The 26302-nt window shown below is 46.5% G+C and overlaps 1 protein-coding gene across 1 annotated transcript; it reads right to left on the bottom strand.

Annotated features, from left to right (window-relative positions):
• Positions 1 to 923: 923 nt before the first annotated feature.
• Positions 924 to 25333, bottom strand: SUMF1 (sulfatase modifying factor 1). Its single transcript, XM_068694184.1, has 9 exons — positions 25079 to 25333; positions 23372 to 23545; positions 22648 to 22722; positions 13163 to 13245; positions 11262 to 11384; positions 10469 to 10583; positions 9421 to 9534; positions 5139 to 5198; positions 924 to 2711 (listed from the first exon to the last, which is right to left on the bottom strand). Exons 1-9 carry the CDS (start codon positions 25310 to 25312, stop codon positions 2601 to 2603), a joined length of 1089 nt encoding a protein of 362 aa, XP_068550285.1. The 5' UTR covers positions 25313 to 25333; the 3' UTR covers positions 924 to 2600.
• Between the last annotated feature and the right edge of the window lie 969 nt (positions 25334 to 26302).

The raw sequence follows: 26302 nt of genomic DNA, 5'->3' as shown, positions 1-26302 counted from the left end.
CACTGCGTACCAGAACGCAATACCTTGTCTCATTTAGAGGCTTATCTCATTTTCTTCTCCACAGAAGTGTTGTGGCAGCCACCCAGACATTTTCAGCCTACTGGACGGGAGGTCTGGGAGTAGATGAGCCAATCTACTTCTTTTTTCCTTTTGGAAAAAGTTTCAGGACTTTTTTTTTTTTTTTTTTAACCTCCTGTACTCCTATTCCTCCAGATGAGATGGGTTTTCAAGCTGACACGGCTGTTTGTTAGCTTCCTGTTAGGAATACGTACTTGGCACGATGGGCAGTAGTTAAGGAAGTGTAGATTCCAAACCCAAAAGCAGTGCTATCTACTTGCACCTCCAGCCTTACAGCAGAAACCAGAGCCAAGCCTCCTTTGTGTGCTCCTACCCGCTCTGTCCCAGCAAGCTGCTGCTATTTCCAGCGAGTGAACCAAATAGCAATTACCTGAGGAGGGCAAACTTCCACAGCACAGGGCTACAAGAGGCTGTGGCACTGTTAAACACAGACGGTTACATTAAAGGCCCAGCAAGGCCACGAAAAGATGCTTTGCCCTTGAGCTGTGAACTACTGGGGCAATTGGCAGGGGCCTCGAGTGGCACATGACGTGTATCGGACCTTGCACAGCCCCAGCACTGCAGCTGCCCGGGGTGGGCACCAAAGTCCCTGCAAAATCTTGTAATAAAATACAGAGACCATGATCCAAAAAAGAGCACACATGGGGCACCTTTGACCATCTCAGTGGAAGAGCAGGGAGACCTCCCTCCACGCATCTCCGAGCCTTGGCACAGTCCCAGCACTGTGGCACAATGAAGCTGGTTTTAAATAGTGATCAGATCTTTCCAATATACAGAATTACACGGTTGGGTTTTTTCTTTCTTTCCCCTCAAGGCATTTTTTCCAGCATAAAAACCACCACCAATCCTAGGCAACATCTTTAATAAAGTGTTCGTTCCTTCTTATAGCAGAAAAATGCCTTTTAGAGAAGTAGAATCTATTAAGAACAACAGGGAAATACATTTTTTATACAGAGATTTTAATTAAACATTTAGTAGTAGTAAAATAGCCTTTAGAATAGAAAACATTTAACATAGCTTTCAACATGGAAATGTGTTCCTGAATCCTTTCTGCTGCCAGAATGGCTGATGCGTAGTGTCCGTCCCCTCCAGGGGCTGGTGCTCCTGGAAGGTGCTCCCAGAAGCCCTCCAGCGCTCGCCCTTCCCTGTGAAACACAGAAGTGGAGAAGCACCTGGCAAGCACTGGATGTGTAGTGTCCCCCACCGAGTTCACTACAAGAAAATAGTGCTGGGAAGGGGTGGCAGTAATGCAAAAATGGTGCTACACCATCACATTCTCGCTGTTGCCTCTCAAAGCATCTGACAAGACGGCCAAGACCGACCCCTTGCACACGCAGGCAGCTCAGAGGCCTGGCAGAGGTCAGCCACACAGCTGACAGCACGGCGGGGCTGACAGGACAGCCCCTTGGGGACAGAGCTTACTGCAGGGACAGCTTTGGGCTCCCTGGCACAGCAGTGCCCCCAGCTGCTGTGGGCAGAGTGAGAGAGAGTGCAAAGCACTTTGCAGAAGGGCTGAAATACATTCAGATCCCCAACCCAGGTAGCTGACAGTACCCCCACTTCTTCTCCTTGCTACAGTTCTACTAAATGAAGCTTTTGTTTGTTTGCTTTGAATCGAGAGAACAGTTTCTGAATTTACCTGAATTTACCTTTTTAGGCCTTGAGGCTCAGTTACATTTACCTCCTTTTCACTTTGACCACCTGGTGTTCAGGTAGAGCCAGTTGTTAGCCCCAGTCTCTAAAGCCATTTTTGCAATTTGCAAGTCCCCCAAACAGGCCCACAGCATGTCCAAGAGAAACTCCAAGGAAGGTGCCAGCGTCTTTCCATCAGTAAGAGTCTTAAACCTAAAGAGATGCTTTACATTTTATTCAACCATGGACATCCCTAACCATCACCCTGAGGATTGCCACCCCTCAGCTGCAGAAGGCACTTCCTAAAGAGGAGCAAATATCACACCACAAAACGCACCTTTCGGTGCAGGCAGGATTTGATGTGAGAGCTGCACAGACCGCCCATGGGGGCAGTTGTCCTTCCTGCAGTCCTCACCTCTTCTCAAAGTGGTGACTGTGCCTCCCACGGGGTCACAGACGCAGTAACCGCTTCAAATTTATTTTAAAGCTCTCAAATTTATAAAAGTCCTTGTTTGTGGGATTTGAGTATGGAAACTCAAACCATACATAAAAACTCTTAAAAGATCTTTTCCAAAGGATCTACAAAACTCAACCTTTTAAAATACAATCAGCGTGGTTTTGCTCGGTTTTGTGCCAGTGCAGCTCCAGGACACCCCCACTGAAACCCACGGCAATAAGAGGTCGGTCAGGACAGAAACCCAGGCCGGGTTCCCCAGAGAGAAATCCAGGAAGCTCCAAGAGACGGTGGCTGGTGCTGGACCCCCTGCCCCACAGGCACGTGAGGGGTTTTTCCGTTCTGTCTCAGCAGCAGGCGTCAATCCCTACGTCTTTTTTGTCTCTTTTTGTCCTCAGGTGCAGCTGAGCCGCTCAGTCGGGGTGGGAGCCCTCTGTCACTGCCGCTCTGGCAGGGCATCGGCTGCGCAGCGGAAGCCCAGGTTGGAAGCGGAGCTGTCGGGGGTGTTCTGGCTGCGGGCTGCACAGCGGTACCTGTAGCAGTAAGACTGGAGAGAAAACGGGGAAATGGTCACTAGGGCCTGCCACGGCTCGTGCTCCCCTAGGTAAAAGGGTTTGCGACACAGCAAGGCATTCCACACGCCCCGATGAACTGACATGGATCAAAATCGCCGTGCCAGAGATAAGGAAAACAGTTCTACAAAGAGACCAGCTGCAACAGATGTAAAGAGGAGTTTGAATGGCAAAAAAACATGAGAGTAGGCTAATATAGGCCAATAACGCCTGTCCTCGCACTGCTGCGTGTTGCTGAACAGCCCCAGAGCTTTCATTCTGCTGGCAGAACTTGGTGCTCTGCGAGGGACCAGTCAGAGCAAAAATGGCACCTGGAACAACTCCAGGAAGGACCAGTGCGCTCGCAGACCTCTACGCCTGTACCAGTCACTTGGAGAAACGCTGTGAGCTCACAGCCAGCCAGCCGGGAGCTCTGCTGGTACTTCACCATATCTGGCTTTTTGCTCCTCTCCTCCAGCTGCAAGCTCCTGGCCTCCAACAAAAATGCTCCTGTTTCTTTCCGGTTGGGTCAGCTGCATATAGTCAGGCTCTCAACCAATTAATTAAATGAATTAAAAATTAAAAATCAGACACCCCCCACTCTGGGGGGCTAGGGGAGAACAGAGGGTAGTGCATGTTTCCCCCAGCCCTTTAAATAAAAATCCCTTCAGGAGTTTGGGCATAGTTACTCCAGCAATTGTCGCTGTACAGCCACGAGGGCACTGACAGCTCGTGCTCAGGCGACCATCACTGAGATCCACACCATCCCTGCGGAGGCAGCAGGGCACTGAATGTTTCTCCCCACGAGTCTCTCCACCTAAGGAGACATCCCAACACCAGCTCCTCGCTTACCCTGCTACTGACACGAAGCCCTAAACAAGAAGGGGGCACACTGTGCTATCACACAGCAGAGGTCTACCACTACACTTACGGCACGCTATTAGGATGCAGAAGCTGAACTACTTCAAAAATAAAAGAACGTGCTACATGTATGTGTAAGAAAGCACTTACTTGGTCAGCTCTAAGAGGTAGAAGGGCAATGAGTCTACACAGATATTTAGGCAGCTCATGCAAAGCCCTTACGCTAATTGTACTCGGTGATTTTTTTTGGCCTTGGTACACAGCCTAGTTTCATCACCTACAAAAACTCTAGGACAGACTAGAATCTTCACAAGCCTTTAAACTGGGTCGCATTATTCAGCACTGAAGATGAGGAGTCTATTCGAGTGTTAATTTAATCAAAACTGCTAATTAACATCTGACATTGATTTCACCTAAGAAGGAAGTCAGTGTAGAAAATGGGATCTCACTGTAGAAAGATTTAATCTAATTAAGAGGATTGTTTGCCAGCAGCATGCTTTGCAAGGGGAAAAAAGAACAGAAGAGCTTTAATGAGAAAGGAGATGTACAGTGAGCATTTTCTCCAGTGCAGCGTGAACAGAGTTTAAAACATGATTTATGTTCATGAAAGTAGCTTTGCAAAACATTTCCCGTACTTCCCAGTAGAAGTCAAACCAGAAGAACATGAAAGGCTGTTCCATGTGGTGTACCCAGACTTTCCAGAAAGAATTCCATGTCTGCTATCATGGAAGCTGAAGCATTTAACTCCCAGCCATCTGTCTCCAAATTTATTATTTGGAGAAGGACGTATATTATTTTCCAAAGGAAATTTTGGAAATAAGTTATGGGTCCTCCAAGATCAAAAGGTATTTTCTAGGGAGGAACAGCCTCAGGGTGGATGGAGCAGTCCCTACAGCACACTCAGAACCAAGGCACATGAGAAGTCCTGGTACTCGGCACGCTACCTTCGCTGTTCACCCAGACACCAAGCGTGTGTTCAGACCTTGATTTGAAAGTTTCAGTTTGAGTTAAAATTGGCCTTGAACAATATCTGTGCTGTTTTCCAGGTTGTCATGCCAAGCCTGGTGATAAAAAAGTATTATATATGATGATAAAAAGCATTGAAGGTTTTGAATTTCAGATGATAAAAGGTCAGTGACCTTTTACACTCAGCTCCATATAATACAAGGGTGCGTTTATCTAGAACTGGGATCTTGGTCAAGTTGCTTTCAGTTTCCCATGCAACCAAAAACTCTGCAAGTCAGAGCTGAATAAGCTTCAGCTTTCCTGGGCAACAGTGTCTATGCTGACTTCCTCCTTGCCACAGAGACATCTGTCTCCTTCCAGAAGCAAGCTAGCAATATCTAGTGAGAACAACAAAACAAACACCCATACAGCTTTGTGCAGAAGGCTGGCAGCGTGCTGGGGAGGCCTGGCTCTGACTGCTGCCCCATACTGGCTGCCCAGCAGTACATTCAGCTTAGCCTCCTACATCAGAAATAAATGGAAATGGCTGGAAAGCAGAACCTGCCAACAAGCCAGCGGCTGAACTGATGGATTCTGCTGCAGCCCTTCTCACTCACCTTGTGGCACATGTAGGATCCGCCCTTCTTCACTTTGTCAGTCCCTGAGGAGGGCCCTGTCTGTGGGGGGAACAACACCGGTTAGCAGGGTAAGGGGTACAGGGAGATGGACAAGGAGCACGCGTGAATATTCAGAGCGAACAACCAACTTCAGCTGTGTCTGAACAAGGCAGCTTGAAATGATGAGGTGGTGAGGGCTTTGCAGACAGGTGAGTCAATGTCCTCTGGTACTGCAACATCTCAGCTGTAACCTACCTGCCCAGAGAGCACTGCCTGTTGCTGTAAAGCACCTGGTATCAGGCTGTAAAAAGCACAGTGGCAATCATGAGAGTAATGCTCTGAAAACAGTTCTGATTTTGTAGCGTCAGACCTTTTCTAGGAACAGGTTACGTGCCCTCACACACCAGCCTGCACGCTTGCTGAGAGCTGACTTGTCAGCTCCACTGCTCCGTGTCAGCCCCGCAGGGGGTTGCACAAACACCACCACAGCCCCTGTGCGGGCCTGCGAGCCTCTAACAGAGCAGCTCCGCTCCTCTAAGCACAGCTGTACTGATCTGTGGCCAGTTAGAGACGAGGCCCTGCAATATCCAGCGCCTGGTGTTTGTTCTCTTCCCAGTCCCAAGTACAGACTCACAGCACAAGTCAGCGGCTGCGCTGTGAGGCAGTCGGTAACATCTCCCAGTCACCGGGTACTGAATTTGTTATTATGTGGGGCTGTGACAGCTAAAGAGGTCTGCAGAAAGCACTGCACTTACGAGCAGCAATTTTGTAATTGCAGGTACGTTTGCAGGGTAATGTATGTGATTTATTTAAACTGCTTATGAAATTGGCCCTAGAATTGCTTTAACAAGGTTATTTCACAATTCTTTTTCAATTCCAACTCCAAATAATGGCCCATGAGTTCAAGGAGAAAGCTGGGCTTCCTTGATAACACTTTTGCTAGCTAGATGATTGTGTGATTTGACACGCTTATTACACAGGTGAGTGATTCTCCCGCTGCAGTCCTTTAAGCTGTGAAAGTTACTGCTGCAATCTGCTTACCATCAGGCTGCTGTGATGCCTGGTTCCCAGTATTGATACCAAGCATTCTTACACGCTTCCTACAGACCCTGTGCATTGACAAACTGCTGTTAGGAAGGAGCGAAAGGGTCCTAAAACATGACAAACAAGATCAAGAAAATAAACAGTATCTTATCAGGTAAGTGGCAAGCAAAGCCTAAAAGGCAGTACAGCCACTAAGAAGCCTCTCAGCGTTGTAGAGTTGAATTTTTATTCTGTACATGCCTCAAGAAAAAGGCCTTGACCAATATAAAACCACACTCAATGAAGGAAATGTTCACCTCTAACACCTCGTTAATGCAGGACTAGTTCCCCTCTAGGAAGGAGGTCCTTAGGGAGGGGATTCCGCAGAGAAGAGCTAAAGCAGCTCTCAGCTGCACCCACTGAATGTGACTGCCCTAAAAGCCTTCACGTTTTGAAGCCTTCCCATTCTGGAACCTCAGAAGTCTCACATTTAGCGCAAAAGCTTTTAAGAGAACAGGTAGGGAAAAAAAAAGTCTGGCCTACTACACTGAATATCCTACAAACATGTGAGGAAAAACACACCCACGTACTGTGTCCTCTGATTTCCGCGCCCGGGTGCTCCCCCGCAGGCAGGCTCACTCCTTAGCCAAGGTCTCTGGGAACTGACTTCCAAACCTTGCCTGCAGATGCACTGGGCCCCGCGGTACGATAAGCCACGAACAAGCACAATCGACTCAAACAACCTGCTAATCTCATTTTAAGGGAAGCCAGGGTACAGCCAGGCATCAGAAAACTGACCTAAAAAAAGCCACATGAGAACAAGACAAACCAGAAAACAATGGAGCTGTTGAGCAGGATTTCCCATTAAAAACTGCAATGCAAAACAGAGCAGTGATCTTTGCTGGTAGCTCCGAAACAGCTCATCTGAACAAAGAGGGCTCTGCTAATTTAGGGTTAAAAGAAGGTTCACTGTCCAGCTACACAGCTACAACTGCTGGAGCATACGGTAAAGGTCCTATACCTGGCAAAGAAGGTTTTTTTTTGTTTTTGTTTTTTAAACCACTGTTACAGAACGATATAAATCTAATACTTTGAGAAGACAGCAAACAACTTACAAAACACTTTCAGATGTCCCAGTTTATTTTTTGCCCTTGGTAATCATTTGTGAATGCAGGCCAACGAATTACAGGAAAAAAGCATGCGTAGAATTCCTTGTTACCAATCCACAAAATCTCTCCAGTTCTAGAAGACGGAAAGTTTCAGATCTTACACTAAACGTGTTAAAAAATAAATAAAAAAAAACCTTTCACCAAACTCTGACCCTCTAGAAGAACTCCTAATCTTTTAGGCAGAAGGAACATATCCTATATATAGGTTACACTGACTTGTACTCTGGAGAGACTGAAGAGATTGGCTCTGATAGATACGGCGCTAATCATTTTTAATGTCTCAGAAGATACTGCAGCCTGGCTATTTTGGGACAACTTTTCACATTATGAGATTCAGTTACCTTATCCATTTAATCAGAAGAGCTCCTTGGAATTCACTTTGGAGGGCCTGGCCTCAGACCTTAGATCCTGACACTTGGTTTCCCAACTGAAAAAAAAACTAAAAGCATCATTGTTGACACCTCCTTGTTAAATCTTTTCTGAAGTGTTTGGGAAATGTTTGTGCCGAATTTAAAAACCTAAACTTAAGAGGCTGTGAGTTTGTGTAACAAAGAGCAAAACTCTGAAGTGAAATATAACTCTTGTTATATAATTCTCACCAATTAATTCAACACAGAATGTATGCAAGGCAAGAGCTGGTGTTTGAAAGCGAGGGGTGTGTATTTATACATTTGAGAGAATTCATCCAATACAGCTTTTCATTATTACTGAGTTATTACAGAAATGGGTAGAAATTTTGAATGATCGTGAAATTCTCAAATTGCATCATGTGACTTATTTGTACACACCGAGAAATAGCACCTGGTGTACAGCACAGCCAAAGTTCCAAAGGAAAGGAGTGTTGCTGCCTTTTTTTAAAAACAAAAAAAACAAAACAAAACACAAAAAACTATTGTTAAACTGCTATGTCTGCCTGCCAACAAGTAAAGAATGGCTCATCCTATTTTTTTTTTTGAAGTCAAGCAACAAAAACTCTACTTTCCCAACATTTCTGGGAAGAGACGTGTAACTATACCATCTGATGCACAGCTTCACCCACCAGAAAGACCTGAAGGACCTTATTGGGATACAATAACTTGAAATTGGCCAACGTGATCAGTACGTATCAGGCCTCCGGTTTTTCCACCAGGATGATCAAACTGCTAGTACAGAACTATGGCAATTTAGACCCCAAAATGAGTTTGTTTTCTCATGCTGACAACATCCTCCTGGAAGAGCAGGATGTCAGCCTCTGCTACGTACTGACCAGCAGATAAATTTCGCAGGTTCCTCAAGCTGCTTCCAACCACTGACTTCTCACAGGGCTGTGATCACGTCCAGCACACCAGACAAAGCCAGTGTATCACACGAGACCATAGCATGGGGATACTCAAATCCTGCAGCAACAGATAGCTCCTGCCCAGAGAGGTTTAACTCGTTTTCTCATTACAGATAACTGTGTCTGAACAAAACAAGCTCTGTGAGAACGGAGCAGTTCATTTCTCAGATTTAGTCATCCTAGATAAGTGAGAGAGAAGGGGATGTAATATTAGAGCTTGAATCTACCGAGAGATAGCGCGTGAGAAACCCCACAAACAAAGCTTACCCTGCTGGGCCTCTTTCTCTGGCTGCCACAAAGAAAACAAAAGATTAACCCTGTCAAAGCCCAGTAAGCTACTTCTACCCATAAGTGTCAGCGTTATTACATGCCGAGTTTTAAATGAGCTAGTAGAAGGCATTACAATAATTCAGAATGGTTTGTTCTCCACCTGGAAAAAGAAATAAATAGCGCAGCTTGCAGCAACAAAACAACCCTCTCACATTTTTATTTACTTTTTTAAGAAGTAATTCCACTGTATTGGCAAATTATTGGTCAGCTTGGAAGTACTAAATTGCTAACCAATTGTGGAGGTTTGTCCAAGAAAAATAAAATGGCATGACTACACTGCTAGTTCAGTGCTGATGGCTTGTGCTGTGATACTTGCTGATTCACCAGAACTCAGCCCATCCCACACAGAGAGGAGCAAAGCACAGGGTGATTCTGAACAGCAACCAGACCAGAGCACTAAGAGGGAGTTCTGAACCTCACGTGATGCCAATAAAATACTTACAGGGTTATGAGCTTCCTCTGCTGAATGCTGCACAGCCCACCAGTCCGATGTCCATTCCCAGGCGTTTCCTACAATGTTGTACAAGCCATACCCGTTGGGAGGAAACGCAGTGACCTACAGAAGAGAAGTAGCACAAATGCAAGTTCCTTAAACCACGCCACATTCAATAGGGTTTTTAAACCTGAAGACCCGTCTGCTGAAGGCATGTTCACCTCTGCCAAGAACATCTGTATTCATATCTCAAAGACAGTCAAGCTAGTAGTGCAGAGCTGTAATACTTTTACATACTCCATTTACATAAAACTGAATGGAAGAATGCACTGGTATCATCCTCTGTGTTCTCAGCACCATGAAGGCACATGGCACCTTCTCATCAGTTTTGCTGACCGATCCTCCAAAGAGGGGCACTGTTTGATCAAACACAGACCTGCACATTGCATTTGTATTCTAAGCTGCGTGCTCATGCCTCTAACTTCCAGATTCCAATTCCCTTTCCCACCTAAGAAAAGCAAGAGCGGCTGTCAGCTCACACACGTACAGATTTCTCCACTGATTAAACCCTCTAGACTTATTTTGATTGCCAAATAATTTATTCACAAGCTTGTCTTTAAAATTCCACTCCATTGTTTGCCATATCGGACAGGCTCAGCCTTTCAAAAAAGGGAAGTTTCATTGCTTTTAAACTATTGTACAATTTTGTAGCCTTGGGAACACCTAACCAAAAATGAGAGCTAAGAAATTTGCTATGCCAAATGTGGAGGCCGAAAGTATTTCAGCAGCTGACTCAAAAGTTACTGGAGATAGGGAAAAGAGGTCAGCTTGAGAGGAACTAGAAGTTAGAGTGAAGATAATCTTTACTTTTCAATTAAGCTTTTAAAAAGCATCCCTTGGTAATACTCAAGCCTGCAGTGAAATATTTTGGAACTTGACAATCTAAAGGTGAAAGAGTACAGTAGTGGAAAACGTCCGCTGTTCACTGTGTTCAACACAGGCCTCAATTTTAGGAAGAAGTTTGTTCCTGTATGATAGTTCACTTTGAGACACTTACTGGTGCAGTTCCTTTGTACCCATCTTCTGCAGTGTTGTTGCTTGGGAACACTCCCTGCCAGATATTAGCATAGTGCTGGCCTTTTGGCTGAAGCTTGTTGCCCCAGGGGAAAAGCCTGTTAAAAGGCAGAAAACCAGTTGTCAAACTTACTTTTTTTCTTCAATAAAAATAAAACACCTTAGCCACCCTTACCCTGGGGAAGCTGTTTGTATTCTAGTCCAGTTTGTACCAGAATTAAAAGTTAACGAGGCTTCTGCAAGGACAATGTGTACACGGAGGGCAGGAAGGCAGCACTTGCTAGCGCTGCCCTGTGCAGTCCAGGACACAGGAGGGAGAATACACAAACTGTTGTTCACCTTGTCCTCCTCTTCTCTCTAAGCCCACTGACACCTACCAGGCCTATCCACTGCCCCTAATAAGTGAAGCAACACTTATTTACTTCTCCATCTCTCTGGCAGCTCTTTCAGCCTTGGCACTAAGCCCCTTTTTTATCTTCCATCTCCTGCCTCCGATGCCAGCAGCCCCGTGTCCTGGCAGTGTCACATCTCCTCTGCTCGGGCTCTTTGCATTCCTTCTCCATTACAGAACTGAGATGACAAAATACCCCTCAGGTATTTATGGAAATTCATTTACCTAAAGGAATGTGTTCACAATAAGCCTGGGTTATATTTTCCACAGAAACACATCCTGTACAAGGAAGAAATGTGCAGGGCAATAAAAAAGCCTCAAGGCTTTTCCCAACCTAGTAAATACCAGTTTTCCACACTATCAGAGGCACATCAGCAGCATTTACCTATTCTCAAGGCCCCCTCGGCAGCTGTATTCCCACTCAGCCTCAGTTGGTAATCGCTTCCCTGCCCACGTGCAAAATGCCACAGCATCATTCCAGGACACGTGAAGAACTGGATGGTCCATTCTGGGGAAGAAAACAAACGGGACAAGATTGTCAGCACAACTGGGCAGCCCCACAGCCACACAGCACAGGCAATTAATGAAATTTTGAAGAGCTGGCCACAAAGCACCATGAGGGAGCTCACAGCCTTGCCGCTCCAGCCAGGACTGCACAAGTTACAATAGGAGCGATGAGCATCCGAGCATCCTTACTCCTACCTGCATCATCTTTTGCAGCTCCCAATCCAGGAAGCAGCAAACTGCACAAGTTTAACAAAGCTTTTTTTTTTTTTTTTTTTTTTTTTTTGGTGTTTCAGGCAGCCCACAGCTTACACAAAGGCTCCTTTTGTTTCTTTCCTTTGTTCTTTTCCTTTTTGTTCTTTCCTCTGTTTTGGTTCTAGGACTGCATTCGAATCCTGGCTTCCCTTTTCACAGCCTAAACAAATGCCTCGCCCTCCTTGTCCCAGGACCGTCCCCATCCAAGCCTCCAATGCACCAAGTCACTTCAAGAGCTGGGGTTACTGCCCCAGAGGACAGCCTCAGAGGGCTTTCTATGAACTTGCCTTTTCTGCCTCATTTAACGAGCCAGTCCAGGCCTGCTCGGCCGCTGCAGTGCTTCCACACGAGGAGCTCGCTAGCAGCTGTACCAGGCCAAGTTTGTACAACACCAGATTTGCGTGGCAGGCTTCCAACTCTCATGTGCTGACTGTGACCTAAATTTCTCAACCTCCCCTAACAATGCCTCCTGATACTATCTCTATTTTTGCCTCAGATAAGTCTTTCATTGCCCTTGGAGAAACGACAACGGACTCGTTACCAAGCCGTGCAGGCAGCAGGTGATGTTACACTAACACGACCCTGTCCTTAGGGGACTCCGAAACATGCCAGCACCTACTAGATCTAGGCTAGAGAGGCTGCCTATTTCCAGCAAGAGTTTAGAAACTTTAACTAGGGAAGCAGTTAGCAGTAACTTCGCTATCACCTGCCTAGTGAAAGGCTTGCAATATCTGTGAGAGGTCCCAAACGAGGACAGTCACATCCAAGCACAGTAACGGGCACAACTGCAGCAATGGCTCCCAGCATGTGCAGCCCAGAGCTACTGCTGCAGCAGCTACCTAAACTACCCGAGAAAAAGCGAAGCCTTTTGACTTTCTAGGCATGGAATTCATTCTGCTTCTCAACCAGAAGTGACTGTATGAAGGTATCGACTAGCAGGTCTCACAGTTAGCACCAGCAAGGCATAGCACTCACCGTAGGCTGCTCAGAGTACGTTTTTCCCAAAGCATTTAGCTTCCAGATAAAGTAACAACTGATTTTCCGTAATCAGCCCACAAAGCCAGAATACATTAAAAACACAAAAACTCTTCAGGTTCCTGAATCCCAGGTGGAAGGCACTACACACACTCCTCGAGCATGCCGTTGCTCTTCACCTCCACCACCAGATTTGCACTGCCTGTTCTAAACTTACTAACCCCTATAGGATCAACTCTTCTACTCGTATGTATGCACCAGCAGTGGAACACACACACACTGAAGCACGTTTCAGTATGGTCTCTTTTATCCCAGGATGGAAAGTAATCACAGCCAGGTTTGAAACCCTGCTGGGACATCAGCCCTACAGCCACTGAACGCTGCACACAGCGCCCTGGAGGAAGAGAAAACGGCCCCAGGAGCAGCAGCAAGCAGGTAACTAACTGAAACCCCTTTATTGCACCTTGGTTCTTGGTACATGTGTAGAGGTTTATGTTCAACAAGCATTATTTATATATTTATGTTATAATTGAATGCCTAATTAAGACTTACCTGTTGAAGATATTGGAGTCAGGCCCCTCAGGGTGCTTCCAGTTGGCCCCCTTCACAGGCAGCCACCAGGGAGCAGCTGCAACCTGAAAAGGGACAAGAATGGCCAAGGAAGATCACCTAAATTCCCAGGTGCAGGTTATTCAGAAACAAACACAATGTGGCAGCTGGCCACAAGCCTTAACTCATAGCTCGAGGCTCTGCCTGTAGCTAACTGACCCATCACATCCCCAACCACCCCGATGGACCAGGCGGATCACTTCATCCACGTTACAGTGGCACTGGCCAGAAATAGCCAAAGGTATGGGCAGCACAAAGAAAACACCACCCCAAAAGAAGGGAGAGGGAGACCAAATGCTGAGCCTTTTGGCCTGGCACATACCGCAGAGATTATAAAAGACAGTTTTGGCCTTGAGAGGGTTTTCATCTCAGCTATTTGCTCCCTGGAGTCAGTGTTTTGGAATAACTAAAACAAGATCTTGATGACATCCTTTAACTAGGGTCAAAACACGCATCTTGCGACACATTTGCTTTCCAGCTATTTTAACTCGGTTAGCTGAGTCTGAATTCTTGGCTATCAGCTTCCAGAAGGTGGAGACAGAGGTGACACAGAAGTGAAGCTTTTTTTTTTTTTTCATTAAAAAAAAGGCTGTTTACTGAATCTCCTTGCAAACAGATTGTGTAAATAATGTAAACAGAAGACTTCACTAACCAAAAGTCTCAAATTTGGTTTTGCAAAGCCAAGAAAATATTAATTAGCGATTTCTTCTACTGTGCTTACTTCCAAGCACGTTTAACTCTTGACTTCTAGGAGGAGGCTTCACTCTTCAATAGTGAGGAGCATTGAACATAATTATGTACGTCAGGAACAGGAGTCATCTCTGACATACGTTAGTTAAGGAAAAGTCTCATCCAAACCTCAGATCTCTCACTTCAATGTTTCAACAGGAAAAAATAAAAATTAAAAAAAAAATAATGAAGGGAAGTGCTCGTAATAAACATACACACAGCACCTTATTTTTCAAGTATCCAATCCAGTCTCCACTAAAAATAGCTCCCTTGGCAGCTTTTCCCTCTCCTCCTATTGTCACAGGCAGATTTGCCCCCAGCAGATGCCTGGGTCCCTTACCTAAAGGCTGGTTATTGTCAATCAAGAGCGATCCTGGACTAAAGTATTTGCTCTCACTAGAAACTACAGCTTCGTTACCGAGCATCCAAACCCAAAGATGGGATTTCCATTCAGCTGAGATCCTCTCACAGCACTATCCTAAAGCCTCAGAATGGCCAAGCTGCTAAACAGATGCTGCAGTTAATAGGCTTAGAACTAGGCTGATTTAACCAATTCCCTGAAATTCATGAGGTTTAATCTACACTCCAGACAGGACAGAAATCTGAAGCCAGAGTCTGATGTCTCTTAAAGGAAAATAAGAGAGCCACAGTACTATTTGCTAAAAGTTCGTATTGAATATGAAATGTCAGCAGTAAAATTTGATCCTGATAGTTACTGAACAAAAGTTTTGTGGTTTGGGGTGTTGGTTTTTTATTTTTGTGTGTGTGTGTGTTTGTTTTTATTATTTTGTACAAATTACACTTCTAGTTTAGGGGAAAAATCTCTGCAAGAGACTGCAAAGACTTACACTTTGGAAGACTAATTATGGAAAACATTTTCATTATGCAAAAGAAAAAGCAGATGCTTTCAATCAAAATGGTTTATTTTAAACTGAGGAAAATATAGTCTCTCCACTTGAGAGCACTGCGCGTGCAGATCTTCTCTTTCTGGCTCCGATGAACCAAACGCCAAATGGCTGCCAGTCTTCGCAGAACACCCAGATCCTTACAGAAGTTACACACACAGTACTAGGACACCGGCAGCAGTGACAGACTACATACAGACTGCAATAATTAATTGGGAACTAATTTAAGTCAGCCACCAACAGCACTGAGTGCGCGCCAGGATGCTCTTTCCCAACGAGAAAGTCACATACCTGAAATTCACAGTCCTTTCAAAAACTTCTCAGAAGTCTTTAAAGCTTTTAATTGCTCTAAATCTAATTAGCAGGAAAGCTAATTAGACACAGATATTACAACATCACATTCAGTACAGCAAAGCCCTCCCTCGCCACTAATGAGCTTAGTTCCTTCCCTAACGCGGAGCGTTCTCACGCCGCGCTCCTGAACACAGGTTCTGGAGACTGGCAGCAGAGCCACTTTGTGCACACAGCAGCATATGCTGCCGAACAGATCCTGAAGAGATGCTAAATTTAAAAAAAAAAAAAAAAAAAAAAAAAAAGGAGCAGAGATCCTTTTTAGCTCTTTACTGCATAGCCTATCACTTGTGAGAGAATTGGCTAAACAGAGCAGCTCTGCAAACCTCACACAACTGCCTCAACACAGGCGGGAAGGCAGCTCCAGGAGCAAACCACGCTTCTGAGGCAGAGCAGCTCAGTGCTTGGTTTGGTCTGATCCAGCCGAAGACTCGGGATTATCCAGCTCTCTGCTTCAGGATTAAATTTGAAGAACTCCCTGTTCTGCTTATCACAGACCCTTAGCCCTGCAGAAGCGAGAAGCTCTGGGATTACACAGCGTGAAGGCACCTCAACAGTTAACTCCAACCTACGATTTTCCGCTCAAATGAAGCAATTTGCACAGCTGAAGCCTTTACTCCCACCATCAGCTTGCATAAAATTTGAGAAGTTTTAAGCATTCAATTTTCTTATCAAGGTAGGCTGGGATATCCTAACTTTAATTGCTCCATTAACTACTGGTTTTAAGACTTTTAGACTACTTTGCAATTATCGTGAAGAAAATTGCTTCCTAAATACACACAGAAGAAAAAAGGGGAGGGGGGATAGGGAAACATCAGGAAAGTCAGTTCCATCATCAGCATTATACCATGCTACTGGCACCGCAAAAGCAGTAGGGAAATGCCCTTAAAATAAATAAAATAAATGAATAAATAAAGAAAAACTAAACTGAGCAGTTAATTGGGGTCTAATTCCACTTCTGACACTCAGTCACTCACTTGAAATAGTGCAGCTGCAGCTTTCAACATGAAGTCAGGCCCATGTGAGCACAAGAAATTCATGCTCTCGTCCAGATATGTTGCAGCATTACAAAACTATTTTCAGGTGGTAAGGGCTGCAGTCACAGTTGTGAGCAGCACACACCAGGCCAAGACGTGTACCTGAACAACCAGCGGTTACTGCACAGTGACAACTTCAGCAATTCAGGAATCAACTGAAGATGACTTTCTGACTGAAGATAAGTCTATAAAGCACTTTAATAATTGTTTATTAAAGAGTGGCTTGATAAAAAGACACACAGCAGTTTCAGAAGGTGAATTAACGGAGGGCAGTTAGGTCTGGCTGTGTTAAGCACTGTATGTAGTTAATTTACAAACCCATCCTCTTGGCTGCAAAAGCAACATGTGCACAGGCTGGAGGTAGCTAAGTTCCGAAGCATTATCTCTGGGAAATATACCCAATGGGCTGGACATCCTCACTACTGTCAGAAAAAAAGTAGTTCTTTAGTAAAGAATATCATTTTTGATGAGGTTTTATCTTATCCGTGTAAGGCGGACACACTGACATCTCTCAACTTTTCCTCCTCTAAGCCATGTTCTAAACCTTGAACGGCTGATTCACGAACTGCTGAAGGAAAAAATAGAACATTTAACATTTTCAGTAGGGCAAGGAGTTTAAGAAATAAAAATAAATATTGCACAGCAGATGAGCCACTGGCGTTTTCCCTTCAGAAACCACAGAAATTGTTAGGCTGGGTCCTGGTCATAAGCAACTTTATATTTATTCTCCTGTATAGTATTAGAGTATCTTTCTAGCACCTCCCAAAAATGCCTTCCATGGCTGAGAGCAGGCAGAGCCCTTCCTGCCACCTCCTGCACGTGTCCTTGTGGCAGCTCCTTCCCTGGCAGCCCAGGAGCGCTGTGCCGCACACCGACAGCTGCCGGCAGAGCTGGCTGTGGGCACAGCAGCTCAGTCCTGCATGGGGACGAGGATTCAGCGATCCCAGACCCAGCCAGCAGCAGCTATTTGGGGCGCTACATTAGCACGGCCCCGTTCCTGGGGCTGATGTGGACCCCACAGCATGCTGGCTGCTTGCTCTCACCTACTTCTTCGAGCCCATGGTCAGCGGGGAATCAGCGGGAGGGGGGCACAAAGCACAGCCCCCTGCCCACTCAGCTCTGAGGTCAAACTGAGAACACACCACACCAGAAGGGATGGCTCTGAGCGAGCCGGAGCCCTGCAGCAGCTCCCCTTGGTGCCTCAGCCCTTTTCCAGGCTCAAGGAGAAGCCTTGCAGCAGCATCTCACTGCCTGCACACCTCTGCCCGCAGCGCTGCTTTCCCTGCCACCAGCGCGCTGCAAAGGGCACGAGCGTGACCTATTTCTATGGACTCCTCATCCCCATGGCAACTGGCCTGTGTTTAAGTTGGAACAGCTGGAACTGAGGCAGGGAGACGTCGCAATGTAAATAGTGGGAGCGCGAGCAGGCTCCGGGGCTCGGCACGAAGAACGGGTCCCTCGGAGCTGGTTATCAGGGTCACCATGGAGCTGCAGAGGGGACTGCGGGCTGCATACGCAGCTGTAATTCGTATTTGTGCTCAAAGATACTCTGCAACACAGCAAACATTCTGTCATTATGTACATAAGCTGAACTGAAACACGATTGCCAAGTTCTCCGCCAAAGCAGTAATTAAGAACGCTGAAACGGCAGCGAAGCAGCAGCTGAGGTACCCCTGGTAACTAACACTGCTCACCAGCAACTAACAAACACTCACCAGCTCCCGCAATGCCACAGGTCTCACACTGTTCAGTACATCAGTTAAAAATTCCTGCCCCAAAAGCTCCAATTACAGAAGTATTACAGAAGAATCTGTTTTCACTCTTATTTTCTGGCTTCAGGCCTCCTTCATTAGCTCAGAAATGAAGGCAGCAAGGGTTTTAGTTTCATATTAAACGCTATTTTGTTTTAACGTCACTATTAGAATTACAGACATTGCTTGCCTTAAGCAAGCTTAATGCTTGTAAGGAGTTTGAGATTGCAGTACTGCAAAAATGAAATGTGGCAGCTTTATAGAATTAGAATAAATACAGTTTGAGTTAGAGAAAGGATTTCATATTTAATTGAAAACGAGCCCTTTACTTTTATGAAGAGACATTTTCCTTCACATGAGGAAAGGTCATTGAATCGCCTTCAAACAGCGTTATACTTCACAGCTGTGTGAGTCCTCCAAGAAAAATAGCCAGAACTATTTAATACTAAAATCCAGCAAGATTCATTAAGTGCAAGTTTTGGAATGCAGAGAAGCTTCTTTTAAGGAACTGATATTCCTGGTGAGTTCCATCTTTGGAAGCTTATTTTGCAGCCAACATCTAAATCTGCACTCAAGCGAGTCATTTTTTCCAATAACCAAATGAATATGAGCTCTAAGAACAAGGCATGCACAGATACACCTACAGCCTGAGGCACAGGCAATGCCCCACTTCACAGGGGCAGTTTGTACAATAAATATGGACCAATATCAGTGGTAGTTTCAGTGAGAGCAGCCTGTTGCATGTCTTTTAGTCCCAGAAGTGAATGGTATAAGAAAATAGAGCTGTACAGTTTAACAGCTCCACCTTCACAACTCCACGTGGAGATTTGTTGCAGCACTGGGGTCTGCAAGAAGCAGGCTCACCCACCTCCTCCTCTGGTTTCAGTTTCCTCTAATTTAGTGGAATTCCTCTTACTTAGAGGAAATGCTTTAAGTATATTTGCACAGCTCAGCACTACCAAAGAGGTTTCCATCCAAATGAGGATGAACCCAGCATCCAGGAGCTCTGGACTGACCCAAACTCCAGTTTAACAGCACTTGCTCAAGTCTGCCATCAACTGACTTCACTGCATCCCGGGATTAAAACTGAATACCTCCCAAGAATAAATGATGGCTGCAGGTCTGCATGCTCCTGGTGTCTTCATTACAAAGTCTGTCTGGCCTAGAAGCAAAAATTAATTTTGTTGTCTACCACAAGCCAAGGATAAAAATGTTCCCACAACTCTCCAGTGAGCAAATTTGACTTATGCTGAACACCAGCCTCGGTAAGTGCTGTTCTGTTTGCCTGTTTCACGGTGGCTGCACAGCAAGCAAAAACTCTTGCAGTTATTTGCAAGAGCTCTTAAACCCCTCATTGGGGAGTACACCTCAGTGCCTTCTCATTTCACAGACACAGCCCGCATGCTTTTTGCTCTAGGGTATGTTAAAACGGCATACAAGTGCAACAACAGCATTGGCCGTGTGTTTCCCCTCTCCGCTTCCTCCCCAGCTCAGTCAGGGGCATAAGCAGTCAGGCAGAGTCTCATCACAAAACAAGAACAGCAAAACCTCTAAGTGTTGAGGTGTTTTCCACCCATCTTCCAAAACCCTCCCAAAAAGAAGGAAAGGAAAAACCCCTCTGACTGCCACCCATCAGCAATCCTAGCCTGTAACGACATTAGGGCCAAGCATCCAAGCAAGGCCACATGTTATTAACAGCTGGTTTTACCCTGCAAGTCTAAGAACAGATTTTAATGTTAAGCTATCAAAACTAGTAGGCCCACGCAAGAAGCTTCAATCCTGAAAAACCTTCCCCCCTACCCCTAGAAAGTCTCGCTCTTTTAATTTGAAGAAGCCCTTGCCAGTTCCACCAGCATCCCCTTCATCTATTACAGTGCTAAATTCCCACTCTGCCACATTAACACAGCAAACATAGAGACCAAAACGACAACTCAAGTCTCCAGAAATCTAGAACAATTCCGTTTTTGGCTGCTACACCCCTTTTTACTGCTTCCTTCCAGAGGAGGATTAGGTCCCACCTACATTCCGGCAGCAGCAGATATCTGGGAGAGCACCTCACCTCCAGGAAACGCACACCCAGGGCTCCAACAATTATTCTACGTGCTAAGCTGTTTGCTCCTGCATTCGCTTTCACCAGCCCCACCTCTGTTCTAATTTAGCTGTCTGCTTCCTTTCAGGGCCTGTGACAAAACTGTCCAGCTTCAGAGGTGGAGAAGCCAAAGCTGCCAGAGAGAACAAAACCCACAGACACCCCCCACACCCCATGTGCCTCACTCTCTATAGGAGCTGCTGCACTCCAGTTGGTTCAGCATCTTCACCTCCACCTTTCCCCAATTCTTTCACTGCCTATGAAATCAGATTTGCAGAACACATTCCTACTGCTCTTCCCTTGTCCATCTGCATTCAGCCCCACTGTGCTTCCACTGGAGAAAAGCCTCCAAGCACATCTAAGTTAGGAGCTAGAAGCAGCACAGCCATTTCCCCCATCAGCTCGGTGCGGGTATTTCTCAGTACCAGTAACACGAATATTTGCATCTCACTTCTCGTGGTGATAGCTGTGATTCAGGAAGGTACATACCACAGGCTAACGCATCAGCTGACTGAGGCATGCACTGACAGAGGAGCCTTACTCTTCTCATCACGATCTGTTGATGCAAACCAACTTCACACTATTTATCCTTCCACTAATTACATGTTAACAGCTAGGCTGCAGCAGCCAAGTTTTAAAATATGTTCACTTTTTTTTTTTGTAAATATTTGAATAGTGTTAGATTTCTTCCACCATTTTCCCTCCAGATTTAAGATTTAAACATTTAAGTCAGTCTAACAAGCTAGAAATTACCAGTTTGAGATTTGGCTTTTTTTTCTCCTCTATTTAAGCTTGCAGACCCCAGGAAGGATTTGCTTTCATAGAGCCTTTAAAAACCCCCACTATAATTGGAAGGCTTCTGCATTTTATCAGAAAGAAGTTTCTTGCAAGTTGTCTGTAGCAACTTGTTTCTTGAAAGCACAACCTGTAGGAAGCTACCGGCTCTGCCTCCACAGAATTTGGGTGCTTGAGAAGCCGACTACATCCCATTGTAACAGTGCACCTCCGAGCTAAGGTCTGCACAATACTCTCAAATTATAGTCTCTCATAGAAAACACATCCTAGAACGAGAAGACACAGCAGTGACAGGCAGGAGCCCATACGAAGTGCTAAGCCGAGTGTTCAGACATCAGAGGTCTGCCGCCAGCTCCACAGCTACCTGCCCTCCGACCCCTTCCCCTTGTGACAGAGGTGCTGGCCCCAAAGCTGGGTTTCATGGCATGTAGCTGGTGAAGGTAAAAAGCAGACAGGAGGAGGAAAAGAAGCATTTACTTCACCTTCTCACAATATCACAATGTTACAGAACATAAGGTTGACCGCAGGGACAGCACAAAGTGCCAAGCTGCAAGGCAGGCAGGCACTGTTCCCTGAGCCCCTACCCAAACAATCAGAGTCTTCCTCCAGGTCTATCCCAAAGACACTCCTTGTGCCAGTACCTCCCAAAATGACCTAATAAGAAATATGGAAAAACAGAGCAAAAGGACAGTCACTCTAAGTTCACATTTAACAAATACAGAAAAACTTGATAAATTAAAGCAGCCAAGAGACCAATTTGGGCTCCGTTCCAGCTTCCTGGCATAATGCTGCTTCTGTGGGCATTACAGCCAGTGCTTTACAATTTGGCTGACACACCCAGGAAAGTGGCTCCCAACGCTGTATTTGTTTATACAAGTAGCCAAGACTGAGCTTATGCTAGAACTCTGTTCAAATAAGAAACAGAGAGCCTACCTCAGAGATTTCTGCCTCCCAGAACTAAGGCAGAAAAAAGAATGCCTCTAATACTGTCAGCTGGATTTCCTGTGGTGAAGATGGGGTGATCCCAGCTACATTTATGCTTCCTTCAGCATCAGTTACGCTGGTATTTGGCAAGTTCATTTTAGACTTCTTAGATCTCACAATACACAAATGTTTATTTTGAATTAAAAGATATAAACTATTCTCATAATCTTTCTTTCCTTGCAGTAGGAAACCAAACCCCACAGTTCTGCCAGTCATTCACAGCACATACTCGCATGGAGGTTTCAAGAAATCACATCAGTCTGTCCTTTTAGCTACAGTAAAATTAAACTCCAAAGGTTTTCCCCCTCCACCAAGAGGATCATGTATATAGAACTATGAACATTCAGTACTCAAAGTTACTGCACCATGCACTTACAAGGAAAATTCTTTCTTTCATTCTTCCTATCATTTTGGTGAAAATGACTAGCTAACCAGGAATACCTGGGTTTTGGCGTTTGTCAGAATAAATCCTAACACCCCCCAAACTCCCCAAAAGTTGTATCTTGCATCAAACAGTGTGCATAAGTAAAACCTAACGATGAAATAAATTATTCTCAAACTGTCCCACCTGTCTCTTTGCTCATCTAGAGACAAGAGGAAGACCAGAGGCCAGGCTGCTGATCCCCCAGACCCGAGGAAATCTAGTCCTCTAGGCCAAACACTCCTCCACATTTTTGTACATGGCTTTGGAGAAGATCATGCAATTTAGATATTATGACCATTACCGCTAACACATCTACCCAGTGATAAAACTTCTAAGCAAGTTTTACCCTGCCGTGTTACTCACTGCCTGATGGATTTCAGACTTCACTTCTTCGCTCAGCATTCCCTCAAACACAAAGGAATCGCCAAATTTCTCTGCCTAGAGAAAGAACAAAAAATTGATCACATTATCAGGGAAACATTCTCAAAATGCCAGCCACATTCACAGCTTTATTCTGTCAAGAATAAGGAAATCCTAACAGCAATTTTGAGTTTGCTTTTAAAGAAGCTGATTTGGAACCGAAGAAAAGGCACTGTCTGAAACAGCTTCCACCTGAGGCAGTGCTCCAGAACTTGACTACAAAATCCTCAACTATCACAAAATTTCTCAAATCCCTTCACTCCTTGTCTTCCAAATTAAGGAAAAAGAACTAACAGGATTGTTGTACTGGTACAAAGGTGTCCTAGGACCCAAAAGTCAAAGAAAGAAATACATGTAAATCCACGTAGAAATCTTCAGCCACCTGTTGACTTCGCCCACGCTGCCTCAGTCACACTGCAGGGAAGATTTTTAGTTCACAGATCAAGACGCTTGCTAAAAGCAACAGTAAGTATCTATCCTAGCGCCCTTTCAGGCTCCTTGGCAGCAAGGCAACACAATTTGGTCTCTCCACTACTTACATCCAAACCATTCTAGCATGCAAATTCCAACATCACACTGTGAGGGCCTACAAAAACGGATAAGCTTTAGTGTGGATTTTTCCATCATCAACAAAGATGACAGAAGACTAAAAACCCTTCCGCCTTACCTCCGTGAGGTACCCAGTCGCGTTCACGAACCTCTCGAAGTCCTCGTTGCTGACCTCGTGCTGGTCCATGTAGAAGCCGTTCAGGCGCACCCTGCGGGCAGGGCCCTCCCCGTCCTGCCGAATCTCCGGCTCATCCGTGCCCATCGTGAACACCCCTCCCGGAATAGCCACCATCTGCAGAGGAAGCAGTCCACACCAAACAGGTCACCAACATTAAGGACTGACAAGTCTCTTACTGCTTTTACTCCCCCTCTCCCTCATCTTTGAAGGTGCTCCTGGCTTGAAGCAGTACGGATGAAAACAGCGCAGCAAGGTACCAACGCTGACACCGCGATCCCCACATGCTCAGAAAATAACACAGAGCAGAACTTAAATCGAGAGCAAAAACTTTCTTAAAATAACCTTAAATGTTAATTGTTTCAGGAAGATGCATTCCCTTTGAGGCTTCAGCCAACTTCCAGGGAACCAAAACATGTTTCCCCTTTGCCTTATAGGGTTCTTCCTGGGAAGACGAAGGCCCCGAAGGTCTCGTCATACCTCACCGTGTGCTTCTTGAGACCCCGCTAAAAAGTGCGGACTGAGCAAACCATCCCTCACCCAACAGCCCTTCTCTCAAAAATACCAAGAGCTGCCACGATCCCTGCTTAGGAGTCTGTGCTGCAAGGACAAATGACAGCTCAGGCTCCCTAAAACCTGCCCAGCCGGCAGGTGACGTTTCAGGGGCTAACGCTAGCTTTAGCTAGGCTAAGAGCTACCTTGCTGAGAAGCTACCCAACTCCTCATCATGTGGTGAATGCAGTAGGGAAGAAAACTCCCTCTACTTCATCGCCAGCACTCCCAGACTACCTTCAGTCCCAAACTCATGCTGAACTCAGCCACCTCCCTCTACTGGCAGCGGATCAGAGGCCTGTGCGTGGGTGAGCACCAGGAAAGCCTGTCAGCACTGACAGAGGCATCCCCGAGGAGAATAACCCAGCACTGGCGAAGCCCCAGCACACGCTGACAGGGCGCGTGCCCATCCATGCCACACGCTGCTCTTACAGGGGACTTAAGCAGGTGAGCTGGTGACAGAAAGCAAAGCGAGCACAGCTCGTTCTGAGGGATGGAAGCACTTGGTGCGAGCTCCTGACGTTTGGTATGTTGGAAATGCAGGTCTCATAACAGAACTACTCGCCATGCTTCCCAGTGAAGCATGGTCCTAGCGCTACTCCACAAGTGTCATTTCAGTTCTGACAAAAAAGATAGAAGGCTAAAAAAGAACCTCAAAAAAACAAAACAAAACAAAAAAAACTTTCCAATCCACTGTAGCTAAAACAACTCCTGGAAGCAATCTTCAAAGATGTCTTTCAGCAAGACTGTAAGCTCACTGGTGAATCGCTGCCTGAAACCGTATGAAAAATTAAAATTAACTCTCGCTGCACAGCCTCAGGTTCCTTTCCAAACCCTGAAACATCCTGACAGGCTGCCAGCTGGGAACCCTGACAGACTGCCAGGCAGGGATGCTGACAGCCTGCCGGGCAGCTTCAGCTGGGAGTGCCCCAAGGCTTCCTGACGGGCACCGGCACCTCAGCAGCACCTGGCCACGCAGCTCCGTGCGCTCAGAGCCCAGCTCCGGCAGCAGGGCCGGCAGCGCAGAGCCGCACCCGGCTGCTACCGGGGCCGGGGCCGGAGCCGGAGCCGCTGCCCACCGCTGCCCCCGCCGCTCACCGGCCCGCTCCTGCCGCTGCCGCTGCCACCGCCCGGTGCCGCCGCGTAGCGCCGCGCCGCCGCCTCCCGCCCGCCGCCGCGGCCGGCCCCGCAGCCGCAGGACCCGCCGAGAGCCGGATTCGGCTCCGGATTCGAATCCGGCTCCAGGTCCGTGTCCGCCCCCGCCGCCAGCAGCAGCGCCAGGACGAGGAGCAGCAGCTGCGGCAGCGCCCCGCAGCCACCGGGCGCAGCCATGTTGGGCGGCGTCACGTGTTGCTGCGGTCACGTGGTGGTCGCGCCTTAAAGGGGCCGCGCCTGGCTCCTGGTGCTGCCCCCCCCATATACCTGGGGGCTGCCAGAGGTCGGGGGCGCCCGGCGTCTCCTTGCCTCTTGCTGGGGCTCCGCAGTTGTTGGAGGTTTGGGCGCTCCGCCACGGAAAGCTTTATGTTGTGGGGAAGCTGCTGCTCAGGGCTGTGCAGAATGGACCTATGTGCACCCTGTGGGGCAGCAGCTCCCTGCGCTTCACATCATGTTCCCTGCACAAAGCAGGGCTGTGCAGCTCAGAGCAGGGGCAGAGTGAAGGAGACTTTTGTTTTTTTTTTGTACTACTGGAAAGCAACACTACGCACTCCCATGGGCCGCATGAAGTCTCAGTGCATGCTGCAATCACAGCGCTGGGTGCTCCCAGTAGCTCTCAGCAGTCCCTTTTGCCCCGTGATGTACTCAAAAAAACCCAAACGGACACAAACTTGGTAACAGCCTGCCCCCAGCAGAGCCGTGGGATTCCGGCTGTGCCGTTACAGAGCTCAGGGACACCAGCTCGTGTCCAGCCCGCTGGGGTATCTCGCCTCCTGGTTCCCATCGCTTGCTTCCCTAGAACCCTTTTGTGCATCATTTCTGTACTTTCACCAGGAAGGTTTATGTTCCTGTACTGTCCTAGGAGACCAGACAAAGCCATTAAAATGTCAGGTTGCCTCTGAACAGCATCCGAGCTGCAGCTTGTGACCCTGAGGGCTCCCGAGAACTTTCTTTGGTGTCGTTTATTGACGGTGTCCGCACTCCTAAGCCACTTCTTCACAGGCAGGACATCTCTTCCGCACAGTTTAATTATTCTCCTTCCTGGTACTGAGTCCACCGTGCTTCAGAATTGCGACACCGCTTTCACTGTCATCAAAATACTATAAAAACGGGAGACTTATCCACAACTATCCTCCCAGAACCCTTAAACCTAGCGCTGTCGGCAGG

This window comes from Anas acuta, chromosome 11 (genome assembly GCF_963932015.1).
Source record: "Anas acuta chromosome 11, bAnaAcu1.1, whole genome shotgun sequence".
In the NCBI taxonomy this organism is placed as follows: Eukaryota; Metazoa; Chordata; class Aves; order Anseriformes; family Anatidae; genus Anas; species Anas acuta.
The sequence above is the reverse complement of the archived record's forward strand: the minus strand, read 5'-3'. Positions and strand labels throughout refer to the sequence as shown.